Source organism: Lucilia cuprina, chromosome 3, assembly GCF_022045245.1.
Source record: "Lucilia cuprina isolate Lc7/37 chromosome 3, ASM2204524v1, whole genome shotgun sequence".
In the NCBI taxonomy this organism is placed as follows: domain Eukaryota; kingdom Metazoa; phylum Arthropoda; class Insecta; order Diptera; family Calliphoridae; genus Lucilia; species Lucilia cuprina.
Window position 1 is genome coordinate 14,013,946 of NC_060951.1, and position 13,897 is coordinate 14,027,842.

At 32.6% G+C, this 13,897-nt stretch overlaps 1 protein-coding gene across 1 annotated transcript; it reads right to left on the reverse strand.

Moving 5' to 3' along the window:
* Positions 1-285: 285 nt before the first annotated feature.
* On the reverse strand, positions 286-5,876 carry LOC124418615. The gene is made up of 2 exons (XM_046945360.1): positions 922-5,876; positions 286-549 (listed from the first exon to the last, which is right to left on the reverse strand). The coding sequence occupies exons 1-2, from the start codon at positions 4,887-4,889 to the stop codon at positions 534-536; spliced, it is 3,984 nt and encodes a 1,327-aa protein (XP_046801316.1). The 5' UTR covers positions 4,890-5,876; the 3' UTR covers positions 286-533.
* Between the last annotated feature and the right edge of the window lie 8,021 nt (positions 5,877-13,897).

A 13,897-nucleotide genomic window follows, 5' to 3' on the forward strand; every position in this document is an offset into this window, starting at 1 on the left:
GAAATTTGTTGCCATCGATTTAATGCGGATAACTTTGAAGAATCAAAAGTTTCCTGAGGTATGGACACCAACGATGAACCAATTAGCAGATGACCGGGAGTAAGTGCTTCTCCATCATTAGGGTCATCTGACATTGGAGCTATAGGACGAGAGTTCAATATAGCTTCTATTTCGACAACTAAAGTTTGTAGTTCTTCAAATGTAAGGCGAGCTTGAGCAAGATTTTTTACTAATAGGGTTTTAGCAGATTTAACAGCGGCCTCCCACAATCCACCAAATGTGGGGCACGAGGAGGGATGAAACAAAATTCGAAGCCATTTTGAGTACAATGCGTCTTGATTTCTGATACGATTTTATTAGAGAGCAATTTATCTTTTAACTCTTTGAGTTTATTGTGGGCACCTGTAAAATTTGTCGCGTTATCGCAAAAAATGCGTTGCGGTAGGCCACGTCGACTAACAAAGCGATTTAAACAAAGTATAAAATTGTTTGTGGACAAATCGGAAACGAGCTCCAAGTGAGTTGCCTTTGAGCTAAAGCACACAAAAACTGCGACGTAAGTTTTATAAGGTACCTTTCCACGAATACGATACGAAGTTAAGAATGGGCCACAAAAATCGACTCCACTGACCAAAAATGGTCGTTGAGCTCTTAGGCGATCAACTGGTAAGTTGCCCATTATTTGTCCAATCAACTTTGGTTTGTAGTGGAAGCAATGGACACAATTGCGAACCACTTTTCGAACTACTTCTCTGGCGTTAATTATCCATATTTTTTTGACGAAGTATTCCAAGCAATACTTTGGGACCAGCATGTAAGTGAAGACGATGTAAATGCTCAATGTATAGCTTTACAAAGCGATGATTTTTCGGCAATAAAGCGGGAAAGCGAGCATCATATGGGATTGGAGCTTTCGATAATCTTCCACCCACTCGAATCAAATTAATAGTTTTGTTGTCAGTTTCCATTTGATGTACAAATGGAGCCAGTTTTTGCAAGGACGGTTGTACCAAATTATTGTTTAAAATGGCGTTTAACTCCACGACGAAGTTTTTACTTTGTATATGTGCTACTAATTTCCAAAATGTGTTCTCCAACTCCTGGGGTGGGAGATGAATGATGTTATTGGCTTTCAACAAAGGGTCTACCTTGCACCTATTACAAATTCGAAAAATGTATGTAAGTATCCGAAGAATTTTATAGTATGACGAATGCTTATCTATAATTTCATCTATGACGGACTCGGTGATGTCATTTGTAGTGCATTTAAGAGCCGTTTTTCTTCTTTCCAAAATTTCATCGGATTCATCAGTTATGTTTGCGGGCCAGTTACTAACATCTTCGAAAATAAATTTGGGACCATTAAACCAAATTGTACTAGGCAAGTCTGTAGCGCTACAACCACGAGACACAATATCGGCTGGATTACTTTTTGATGGCACATGCCGCCATATAACGTCTTGAGCTTGTTCTTGTAACTCTGAGACACGATTTGCTACAAAACAATTAAGGGTTGATGAATGTATCTTGAGCCATTGCAAAACAATTTTAGAATCCGTCCAAAAGAATATAGAAGATACAAATTTTCCGATTTTTGGTTTTATTTTTGACCAAGTTCTACTAAGTAATACGCACGCGCATAGTTCGAGACGAGGTAAAGACTGTGCTTTTATTGGAGCCACCTTCGATTTGGCGATTAACAAGGTAGTTTTATAAGAACCATTTTCTAAGACGCGATAGTAAATACAGCATCCAAATGCGCGTTGCGAAGCGTCGGCGAAGCCATGTATTTCGCCGAGTATGTTTTCCGAAGTAAAAACATATCGAGGTATTGTGATTTCATGAATGTGTTCCAAATCTGCTTTAATTTGGAGCCACATCAATGTCAAACTATTGTTGAGGGGATCATCCCAACCAATGTTCTGGACCCACATCTCTTGGAGCAGCATTTTACAACGAACTACAATAGGGCTCAAGAGACCAAGCAAATCGAAAATTTTTGCTACTATCGATAAAATTGAACGTTTTGTGGGATTACTTACATCGGGCAAGTTAAAGCGAAACAAAAATATATCCTGAGTAGGATTCCAGGACATTCCAAGTGTTTTTGTAATATTTTCTTCAGTGGTTTTAATGGCAACTTCTTCGTCGTTGTTGGTTACGAAGTCTGGACAATTGCTATTCCACTTTGCGAGCTGAAGACCATGAATACTGAGAATTTTAATAATTTCAGATTTCTTGAGTTCTAAGATTTCGAGACTATCAGAGCCAGTGAGAACATCATCTACGTATAAATCCTCACGAAGTACCTTTGAACCAATGGGAAAAGTTGAACTGTGCTGATCGGCGATAAAAAACAAACTTCGAATAGCCAAAAACGGTGCTGCTGAGAGCCCATACGTAACGGTGTTTAGTTGAAACACGCATAGTTTGTCTTTTGAATTGGATCTCCAAAGAACCAATTGAAATTTACGATCACGTTCATCGACTAAAAATTGGCGGTACATTTTAGATATGTCTGCAGTGAGAGCAAATCTATTCAAACGAAACGAAAAGAGTGTGGTAACTAAATCTTGTTGTATAGTTGGGCCAACCATGAGTATATCATTCAAGGAATGATTCGAAGTTGTGCGAGCTGACCCATCGAAAACGACACGAAGCTTTGTTGTTGTACTCTCAGGCTTGAGAACACAATGATGAGGTATTATGTAATGTGGATGCGAAAGAGGACGATTATAGAGCGACATATGACCAAGTGCCAAATATTCGTTCACAAAATCGACATACATAGATTTTAAAGTGGGATCACGTTCCAATTTACGTTCGAGCGACAAAAATCTTCGTTTACTAATTTCGAAAGACTCACCTAAACAATTAGGATTTTGTTTAAATGGTAACCGAACTTGAATTCTTCGGTCCGAGTTAATTTGGACATTTTCGGTGAAATGTTTCTCACACGCTTGTTCCTCATTGGTAAATGTTTGAGGACCACTTACATATTCCTCAACTTCCCAAAATTTTCTCAATGTGTTATCAAGAATTGAAGTTGAAGAATCTAGGGCCAAATTACATGTAAGGGTCGAGGGATTTTTTTGATCGTTGAATTTTCCACCGACAATCCATCCAAAAACTGTATTAACAAGGCAAGGCATGCCATGTCCTAACGAAATGCGTCCTTCGAGCAACAAATCGAAAAATATTTCCGTACTAATTAACAAATCAATGCGTTGGGGCTTATAGAAAAGCGGGTCTGCGAGTTGTATGGTTTCTGGAATTGTGAACCTTGTTGTATCTATTTTTTCACCAGGCTGTTGGGCTGATATAGATTTCGTTACAGCAAATGTTGATGACCACTGAAATGAGCCAATTCGGGATTTTATGGTAGCAGCGACAGAATATCTTATTTTTGTTTGAATTTCACTTATTCCAGAAACATCTTGACAATTTGGTAGAAAACGTAGTTTAAGTTTCTTGGCAGTTTCTTCTGTAATGAAGTTAATTTCAGAACAGGAATCCAGAAGAACTCTTACAGGTTGATAACAACCGAAACTATCTTTGATAAGAACCACCGCAGTTGGTATTATGGCTCTTTTGAACGAACGAGCTACTAACGATGTTGCATTATTTGTAGATGTTTCAGGAGGAGCTGGATTAACTGGTGCTGATTCCGGTTGAACGAAAATATGTAACGAAGTATGATGAGCGGACTGACAAACCCTACAACGACTACTAGAAGGACATTTCGAAACTAAATGACCCTTTCGAAGGCAGTTTATGCAATGCCCATTACGTTTTACGAAATTAAAACGTTCCGAAACTACGAGCGACAAAAATGATGAACAGATGGCGAGATGATGACCAGAGCTGTTACAATACGAACAAGTTGTGTTTGTATTCGAACTAAGAAAAGTATTTGCATTACGAGAAAAGTTTGATTTTGGCTTTGTGCCAGTAGAACTACTTTTTTGTTCACTTTTCTTTCCATGACTTTCCAAAAATTGACATCGATGACTCAAGATGTCATAACAGGTGTCCCATGAGGGCAATGATCTAAAATCTAGTTTTTCATCGTAATTCTGTTTAGAACTATCATCCAGCTTCGATAAAACAATATGAATTATAATAGCATTCATAATGTCTAATTCCGATCCAAGCGATAATAGTGAACCACGAATTGCAGAAACGGTATCTATGATATAACGTAATGAAACACTGTCGCCTTTGGACATTTCAGGAATGTTGAAAAGTGTTGTAATGTGTTCCAAGAAAATTAGTACTTTGTTGTCGTACCGCTCCCTCAACCTATCAAGGGCCTTCGGGTAATTCTCATCAGTCACTTGGAAAGGTTCCACAACTGATAGGGCTGGACCAGAAAGACAATTTAACAGATAATTGAATTTATCTACTGGCGTAATTGACGAATTATCATGAACCATATTATTGAAAGTAGTGATAAATCGTTTATAATCTGCGTACTTTCCATCGAAGCGAGGCAATTTTAACGAGGGCAAACGAGTTTGATTGGAAAGTCCGATCGAAGTGTTGAAGAAACTTTGTTCCATTGAAGTCGAACTACGAGTTTTGTTTAAGATGGACAACAATTTTGCCTTGGCTGCAATATATATTTCTTCTAAGTCACTCCTAGTGACATCGGAAGGACTTATTTTTTCAATTTGCCCTTGAATATGGGAAATCTGTTTGAAGTAGGACTCTAAAATTTCGAGCCGACATTGCAAAATTGTTGTATCAGCAGTATCTCCATCCTTATCGATTTTCTTTTCTAAACAAGTAATGTTTCTTTTCATTGTGGCCCTTTGTTGTTTCAAAGAGGCCAATTCTGGACTTCCAGAATCATTTAATTCTGGCATATCTTTGTCCTTGTTGGCCATTTTTTATATAAACTTTTCGAAAATTTATAACAAAATGTTTTATAGGAAATCTTCAAAAAATACCTATTACAAATCTTGTATCTTTTATTTGTACCAAGTATTTCTTGAGCCACAAAAAATATTGAAACACAAAAATTAACTTGTTTTCTTCTACAAAATTTTGTTTAGGAAATAAATTTAATTTATTTGAGCCACAAATTATTGTAATTACAAAATAAAGGAATTTGATTTGTTCTACTAAAAAATGTGAAATCAAATAAATTTAATTATTTATTTGGACTACAAATTGGTTTTGAAATTACAGAAAAACAATTTTTTCTGTTCTACTAAGGAGAACAACAGCTCTTAAGTTGGCTCTAAGAATTTCTCGAAAGTATTTGCAACAGTACCACAAATTGGTTCTGCTGGAGCGAAAAGGCAATATTCGTGCAACTGGTATACACAAATTCTACAAAGATGTGGCTCTACGGGCCAGGAAATCCTCAAAACCAAATTAAATAATTGAGTTTTATTTAAAACTTAAGTGCCGTGTCCTGTCACGGTCGCCAAAAATGTCGCAATATAATAAAATACCTATTACAAAAATAAATATTTTAATAATGCGCGAGAGATTTGCCGTACATATGATGTTGCTCATGTGCAGGTTCGATTACTACTGTATTTAAAATTAAAAAATAATGTTTATGGACCACAAAGAATTTACAAATTATAAATATCAAGTGGTCCGTTATCCAAAAACAAAAATATTCAACTATTGTTGGTACACACATTATGCTTACTTATATTTAAATAAATAACAAATGCATGTACGTACACGACAGAAAGAAGAATGACAAAAATTTGCACTAACAATAATACACTCATTAACAGACGCAGTATTAATAACAACAACATTAAGGGTATTGGAAAGTACGAACGAAAAAACAAACAAGTAATTAAACAGTCGGTGACAAAAAATATGATCTCCTCCAACAAAATCTAACAATTGTTATTTTAAGGCAAAATCATAGCAAATTACAATTCTATCAGAAAAAATTGCAATATTTCAAAAAGAAGTTGTATTCAACAGTTTAATACAAAGGTGTTTTATAACCAAAATGATAAATCTAAAATCATTTAGTTATTCGAAACATTAAAATAGTTCTTCCCTAATCAAAAATTTCGATTAGAAACTATAAAATATAACTAACGAAACTAATAAAATAATTATATGTGTTAATTACTTATAGACGAAAAGAAAATTACCACAAAACCGTTTTTAGTGTTTGATATTTTGAGGTTAGAAAAACATGTTGCAAATTAACGAAAAATGACAATAACTCTGGTGATGATACAAAAAAAATATTTGTAATTAAAATGTCATAAATTTGATTCTCTACAAATTTTGTTATGACCTTTTGTAGAGACCTCATTTGTTATAATAGGATAACGGGTTCCAAAGTAATTGAGTCGTCAACATTACTAATACGCGATATGCCCAACTTTAGGAGCCCATAATATATGAACCGTATAAGTTATGGATCCAATTTTTACGTCGTACAAACCGTATTTAAGACCAGAATATATGTTCCAAGTTTAAGAAAAATCGAAGATGTTAAAATTTTAAAACCGCCTTTTTTGGTCGATAAATTTTGGAATGACTCGGAGCGTGTTAACTGCCCCCTTCTAAATATCTGCGTCCCGCAGATTAGTCGAATTTTTCGTTGCTTCATCCTGATTTTATAGAGGCGAAAATGATTACAAAAAACGTCTTGTAAAAGTTGAATACGGTTTTCAGGTATTTTGATTCCATTTGTTATTGCAGGATTTAAACGCGTTTTCAGGATGTCTATTATCGGTTGTGTATCGATTTTTTGTGTGCGAATTCCCTTCCGATGCAGTGTCTGTATCGGAGTAATTCAGCATGTTTATTGTAGAAAGAGTCTAGAAAGAGCATCTGCCACAACATTTGATTTACCAGGCTTTTAAATCAATTCGTGGTTGTACTCTTCAGTTCTAGCTTTCCACCTTTTTAACTTGGCGTTGTGATTCCTGCTTCCCAAGGCATAAGTCAGTGGTTAATAATCTTTATATATTTTTTCATTTTTTGCTCCGTAAAGGTAAGATCGTAAGTTGTGAAGTGCCCAAACTAAATTTATGGATCGTAGTCTTCTTTCGTGGTTATTCTCCAATTCACATAGCCTCAATTTCGTGATATTGAGGTGAAATTCTATAATGGTTCTCATTAGAGTTAGGTTCATATTTTCAAAATTTTACTTAAAAAATTTAATTTTTATAATAATTTTTATATTATTGAATATATTTTTTCAATGCATTAATATTTTTCCAAAATTTTATCTAAAGCAAATTATTAAATTTTACAATATATTTTATATATTTAAATTATTAAATGTATTTCTTTCTCTAGGTTAAATAATAAAGGTTAAATAATTTCAAAGGTTTTATTTTGGCACCAGTAGATGACTTACATCAATAGCATTCCTTTAATTTAATTAATAGCCAAAGAGAAAATTATCACAAAAACACAAAATTAAAAAATTTTGACAATAACTCAAAAACTGGTGATGATACAAAAAAATGATCTGTAAAAATGTCATAAATTTGATTCTCTACAAATTTTGTTATGACTTCTAAACCCGTAAGATGCATAAGAAAGGAGGTATTTCTAAAAAATATATTATTTTAACCTTTGACCTGTAATATTTCTTAAAATTAAGACATAATTTCAGATAAAATTATCCATAATATTTCTAACATCAAGTTGATGGTCTGTAGTAATTTTTACATTATTCGGCATTAAAACCTTTATTTAAGTGGACTAAAAATGTATAAAAAGCACACATTTCCTATGCAATTTTTAAATGTAGCTAAATAAAAACGTCCGTAACTTCTGATCCCATTGAGATCCCAATTTGAAATTTTTACATAGTAATAATAGTTCTATTGCCTATTTTTTGTATAAAAATTAAAAAAAAAACAAAATACCATTTTTCAGGATATTCAAGGATAAAGGACATTTTTCGGTATATGATCCTTGAGTCAGGACCTAAAAAATATTTTATGAAATTTCAACAATGAGTAATCGGAGTCCTGTCGAACGAGACCTCATTTGTTTTAATCGCATAACGGGTTCCAAAGTAATTAAGTCGTCAACATTGCTAATTTTCCACAAAAATACGCGAGATGCCCAACTTTAGGAGCCTATAATATATGAACCATATAAGTTACGGATCCAATTTATACGTCATATAAACCGTATTTAACTGTAGAATAAATGGTCTAAATTTTAACTAAATCGAAGGTGTCAAAAATTTAATGTGGTCGAAGTGTCTGTGGAATGACTCCTCCACATCTTGACGTCATACAAGTTCAACATACTTATTCTACCAACCTGCTGACCATGCACAACAAAGAGTTCAACATACTTATTCTTCCAACCTGCTGACTACGCACAACAAATAGAACGCACTTATTGCGATCATATTTCAACTATTTTATGTTGCAATATTTGCAACCTACATATTTTAAGTATAAATTATATATTAGCTTACTGATAAGTGTGCATGAAATATTATTGATTACTTGACATATTTTAAGTATAAATTGTATCGTTTTCCGATATTTTGCAACTCTGTTGCCTTTAGAATTCAACAGAAATTGCAAAAACCAAAAAGAAAATACATAATCATACTGTAAATTTTGTTATTGTACGCTGTTTATAAAAACAAGGCAAAGCTAGAGCAGCAGAGCGAGAGCAGCACTAGTGTGTTGTTATTGACTAGAAACATGAAATTAAGTATGTGGAGCCTGCCTTAAGTTAGAAGCCATAAAAGGAAACTTTTTGGTACTTTTTCGTTCTACAAAAGGTACTTTTTGAATTTTCTATAATATTGAATCTAGAAACATAAAATTAAGTATGTTCAGCCCGAAGTAAGTGATTTGAATAAAGAGTTTTTGATACCGACTTTTTTTAACACACCACGGTAAAGGGTATATAAGATTCGGCACAGCCGAATATAGAACTCTTACTTGTTTCATATCAACTAAATCTACTTCAGTTTATTCTTCATTTTTTTAATACTATCATTGCTGTAACTATCACTTTTTCCTCTTTACGCATTTTATTATACCCTTCACCTTCGTGAGAAGGTATGAGTAAAATCCGAGACCACGTCTGAAAATTTCATGTAAAATTTACATTTTTCGTGCATGCTTATACAAAACAATAATAAACAAACAAAAACAAAACGGTAAATTTTTTGTTATTGTGGTTTTTTGTTACAATTCAAGCCAATAACAACGTTACGTTGTTATTGGCTAGAAACATGAAATTACGAACGTAGAGCCCGGATTAGGCTAGAACACATTAAAGGGGACTTTTTGGTACTTTTTCGTTGTACGTAAGATACTTTTTTTGAATTTTCTATAATACCTTGACTAGGTAAGAATCTATAAAAAGGGACTTTTTGGTACTTTTTCGTTCTTCAAAAGGTACTTTTTGAATTTTTTATAATATTGAACTTAGAAATATGAAATTTAGCATGTAGGACCTTGACTAGGTAAGAACCTATAAAAAGGGACTTTTTGGTACTTTTTCTTTCTACAAAAGGTACTTTTTGAATTTTCTACAATATTGAACCTAGAAACATCATATTAAGTATGTAGAGCCCGGATTAGTCCAGAATACATAAAAGGGGACTTTTTGGTACTTTTTCGTTCTACAAAAGGTACTTTTTGAATTTTCTATAAAAATATGAAGTTAAGCATGTAGAGCCCGGATTAATTTATATCGCATAAAATGGGCTACAATTGGTATTTTTTGTAATAATATTCGTAATTACTGTTTTTTTACACATCATGGTGAAGGTTATATAAGATTCGGCACAGCCGAATGTAGAACAAGGATATAAAGCAGTAATATGTTGGTAGTACAGCTCATATTTGTGACGGTGGTATTACAGTACAACGGTTAATATTTATTTCTGCTACCGTTTATATTTGTTTGTGTGTATGTTATGTGTGACATGTGTGCAGAGAAGCAAAATAAATAAAAACTGTTTTTTAAAACATACTTGGTGAAGGGTATATAAGATTCGGCACAGCCAAATATAGAAATATTACTTGTTTTCTTTTCAGACATTACAAAGGACCAAATTGGCCCCAAGTAGAGCTATACTCGTATAACCTAACCTAAAATGAAAACCACGAAAAATACCATGAAATGATTCTTGAACGGCACCTTAATTTAATTTAAACCTAAATCTAAACAAAAGAAAAAAATTGTTTAGATATTGTTTAATTAATTTAAACTACGAAGATGATTTCAAAAGCCTTATTACTTAAATATCAAACTAATGGCGAGTTTTTCCGATAAAGATAATCTTCATTCTTTGGTTAAACCTGGTTTAATATATGTTTCGTGTTTTTCAGTTATCAGTAAAGTTACTTATTATCTTAGTTTAACTGAGTGTAACTGTTCAATTAAACTCAAGTTATAAGTGAGAAAACACAATTGACAAAAAACAATAAAACAATGATTTCGGAAGAACAAAAACTTAATATTTTAAGTAAATTGCAACTTTTTGATTTGTTTTGGTTTATTAATTATTGTTTTAAATGTTTGTTTAACATTTTTCCAAAATTTTCCATTTTACAAAAGTATTGTTTGCAAAAAACAGATGTTCATTGTTTATGTTTTTGAGTGATAACTTGGAAATACTAGCAAAGTTAACTGAGCTTAAATCTAAAACTGAAAAACACAATCATCGGTTAAAGTCCGCCTAAATTTGATCCGAGTTTTATCTAACAGCAAGTTAAGCCTAACTTAACAAAGGAGTAAGAAACCCACCTTAAATCATTTTTTTTTGTAAAAACTTTATTTAAATAAAACTACAAAATTTACTGATGAATGCTTTAGAGACCGCGAGTGGTTGTAAGGCACTCGTCCGATTCTCTTTAAACAATCTGAATGTTAAAAGAGTGGTTATAAAGCACTCGTACAAATCTTGTTGAACACTAAATTTTTTTAAAACTAAATACTTAAGAACTTTCATACAAAATCTTAAAACTAACCTATAACTAAAATAAGACCTCGTGCACTCTTTTTATACATTCAATATTATCAATTTAATATTCCCCTCTAAGAGTGGGGTTTCAAGTGCGTTAATGATAAGAATATGCTCTATTTCTAATTATATATCATAATGTCCATGCATTACATAAACAAGAGAATTATTATGCATATTAGCACGGGCATTTTTATACCCTTCACCTTTGTGAGAAGGGTATATACATATAAGTTTGTAATTTCTATAATATAATTTCCGACCCAATTAAGTATATGGATCCTTGCAAATATTTTTCGATTTCTCTAGATGAGAGTACGGATATCAATAATATTTGCCAGTTAATTATTTGTATTAAAACAGTTAATGCAAATTTAGAGTGCTTCGAAGAAATGTTTGAAGTGGTTTCACTTCATGGTCATGTAACAGGACAAGTTCTGTATGATGCATTAGATGTTAATGTTTTTGCATTTGCTGACAAAAATAAATTAGCCTCAATATATTCGGATGGAGCAAAGGTAATGAGAGGCAAAAATAAAGGACTTTTGGGCATTTTAAACAAAAATAGAATAAATTGCCCAGCATTCCATTGTGTCATACACCAACAAGCTCTTTTCTCCAAAGAGTTGGGTATGAAAAATACAATGGATGTTGTTGTAAAAATAATAAATATAATAAGAGGGAGGCACAATTCTCTGACACACAGAAAATTTAAAGATTTTTTAGAAAACCTTAATTCGGATTATGGAGATTTACTTTTATATACCGAAGTCCGTTGGCTAAGTCGAGGCAAAAGTTTGGAAAGACTTTTCCATTTAAGAAAAGAAGTACTCGAATTTTTAAAAACTTTATCCAATAAATATACAAAACACCTTACTAATTGTCTTGAAAATCCCGACTTTCTATTAGATTTCGCATTTTTATGTGATATTACCGAGATATTAAATGACCTTAATTTATGCCTGCAAGGTAAAAATATAAAAATATTTCATTTGAATAGAATCATTCACCATTCATCAATCATTCACCAAATTAGATCTCTTAATAAATCAATTAAAAAGTAATAGTATATCAAATCTTAAGAAAACTTCATCAATATTCATAGAATTAAATTTTAATACGTTTGATTGTATTCAGAAATACGCCAAAATAGTTGAGTCCATAAAAAAGAATTACAATGACAGATTTCAAGACTTAAAATATCCCTTAAAAGTTCGAAATCGAATAGAAAGTCGTGATTTCCTTAATGATATTTCAGTAGTTTTATTTAATACTACTTTTTAAAAATACTACTACTTTTCTTAAATGAAAAACTCTTTCCCTTTATTCCATTTTTGTTTAAAATGCCCAAAAGTTCATGAGTTTTTCTCGTCGTAAAAAGTATTTGCAATAGAAAACAAATTTCAAAACTTTTCTCAGTGTACCACCATTTTGTTATAACGTGCAGTCATCTCTCTGCTGCTTAACGCACACAAATATACACATGGTGGTATGTGTTTGCCCATGACTGACGTAGAGTCGAAATCAGGTGAGAACAGGAAAAAGGAAACTTTTTGGTACTTTTTTTGTTTTTAAAAGGTACTTTTTGAATTTTCTCTAATATTGAACCTAGAAATATGGAATTAAGTATGTAGAGTTTGAATTAGGAGAGAATCCAAGAAAGGGAACTTTTTGGTACTTTTTCGTTTTTCAAAAGGTACTTTTTGAATATTTTATGATATTGAACCTAGGAACATGAAACTAAGTGTGTAAATTCGGAATTAGGTGAGAACTCATCTACAATATTGAACCTAGAAACATGAAATTAAGTATGTAGAGTCGGAATTAATTGAGAACCGGAAAAAGTGAACTTTTTGGTACTTTTTTCTTTTTGAAAGGTACTTTTTGATTTTTCTCTAATTTTGAACCTAGATATATGAAATTAAGTATGTAGAGTCTGAATTAGGTGAGTACCCATAAAAGGGAACTTTTTGCTACTTTTTCGTTTTTCAAAGAGTACTTTTTGAACCCGGATTAGACGAGAACAATTCAATGGAGATTTTTTGGTGCCTCTTCGTTCCACAAAAGGTACTTTTTGAATTTTCTATTAAGTATGTAGGATCGGAATTTGAACCTGAGAAGGGTATATATAAGTCTATCATTCCGTTTGTAATTTCTATAATATAATTTTCCGACCCTATAAAGTATATATATTCTGGATCCTTATAGATAGTGGAGTCGATTAAGCCATGTCCATCTGTCTGTCTGTATGTTTGTTGAAATCAGTTTTTAAAGAACCCCTGGGGTTCTCGAGAGATCCGAATCTTCAATAATTTAGACATGCTTTCGGGAAGATCGCTATTTAAAATCAGCCAAATCGGTCCATAAGTTACGGAGATATGAGCAAAAAACCGAGACAACCTATGAAAATTTCATCAAAAACTGAGATTTTTTATTCATGCTCAAACAGAAATTGTAAAAACAAAAACATATAAAAACAAGGCAAAGCTAGAGCAGCAGAGCGAGAGCAGAACTGTGTGTTGTTATTGACTAGAAACTTAAAATTAAGTACGTGGAGTCTGGCTTAAGTTAGAAGCCATAAAAGGGAACTTTTTGGAACTTTTTCGTTTTTCAAAAGGTACTTTTTGATTATTTTAAAATATTGAACCTACGAACATGAAATTGAGTATCTAGATTCGGAATTAGATGAGAACCCATTAAATGGAACTTGGTGCTTTTTCGTTTTTCAAAAGGTACTTTTTGAGTTTTCTGTAATAATGAACTTAGAAACATGAAATTAAGAATGTTCAGCCCGAAGTAAGTGATTTGAAAAAAGAGTTTTTGATACCGACTTTTTTTAACACACCATGGTGAAGGGTATATAAGATTCGGCTCAGCCGAATATAGAACTCTTACTTGTTTCATATCAACTATATCTACTTCAGTTTATTCTTCATTTCTTAA

Coding starts and splice junctions, on each gene's coding strand:
- LOC124418615 (XM_046945360.1), bottom strand. CDS start 4,889: ATGGCCAACAAGGACAAAGATATGCCAGAATTAAATGATTCTGGAAGT.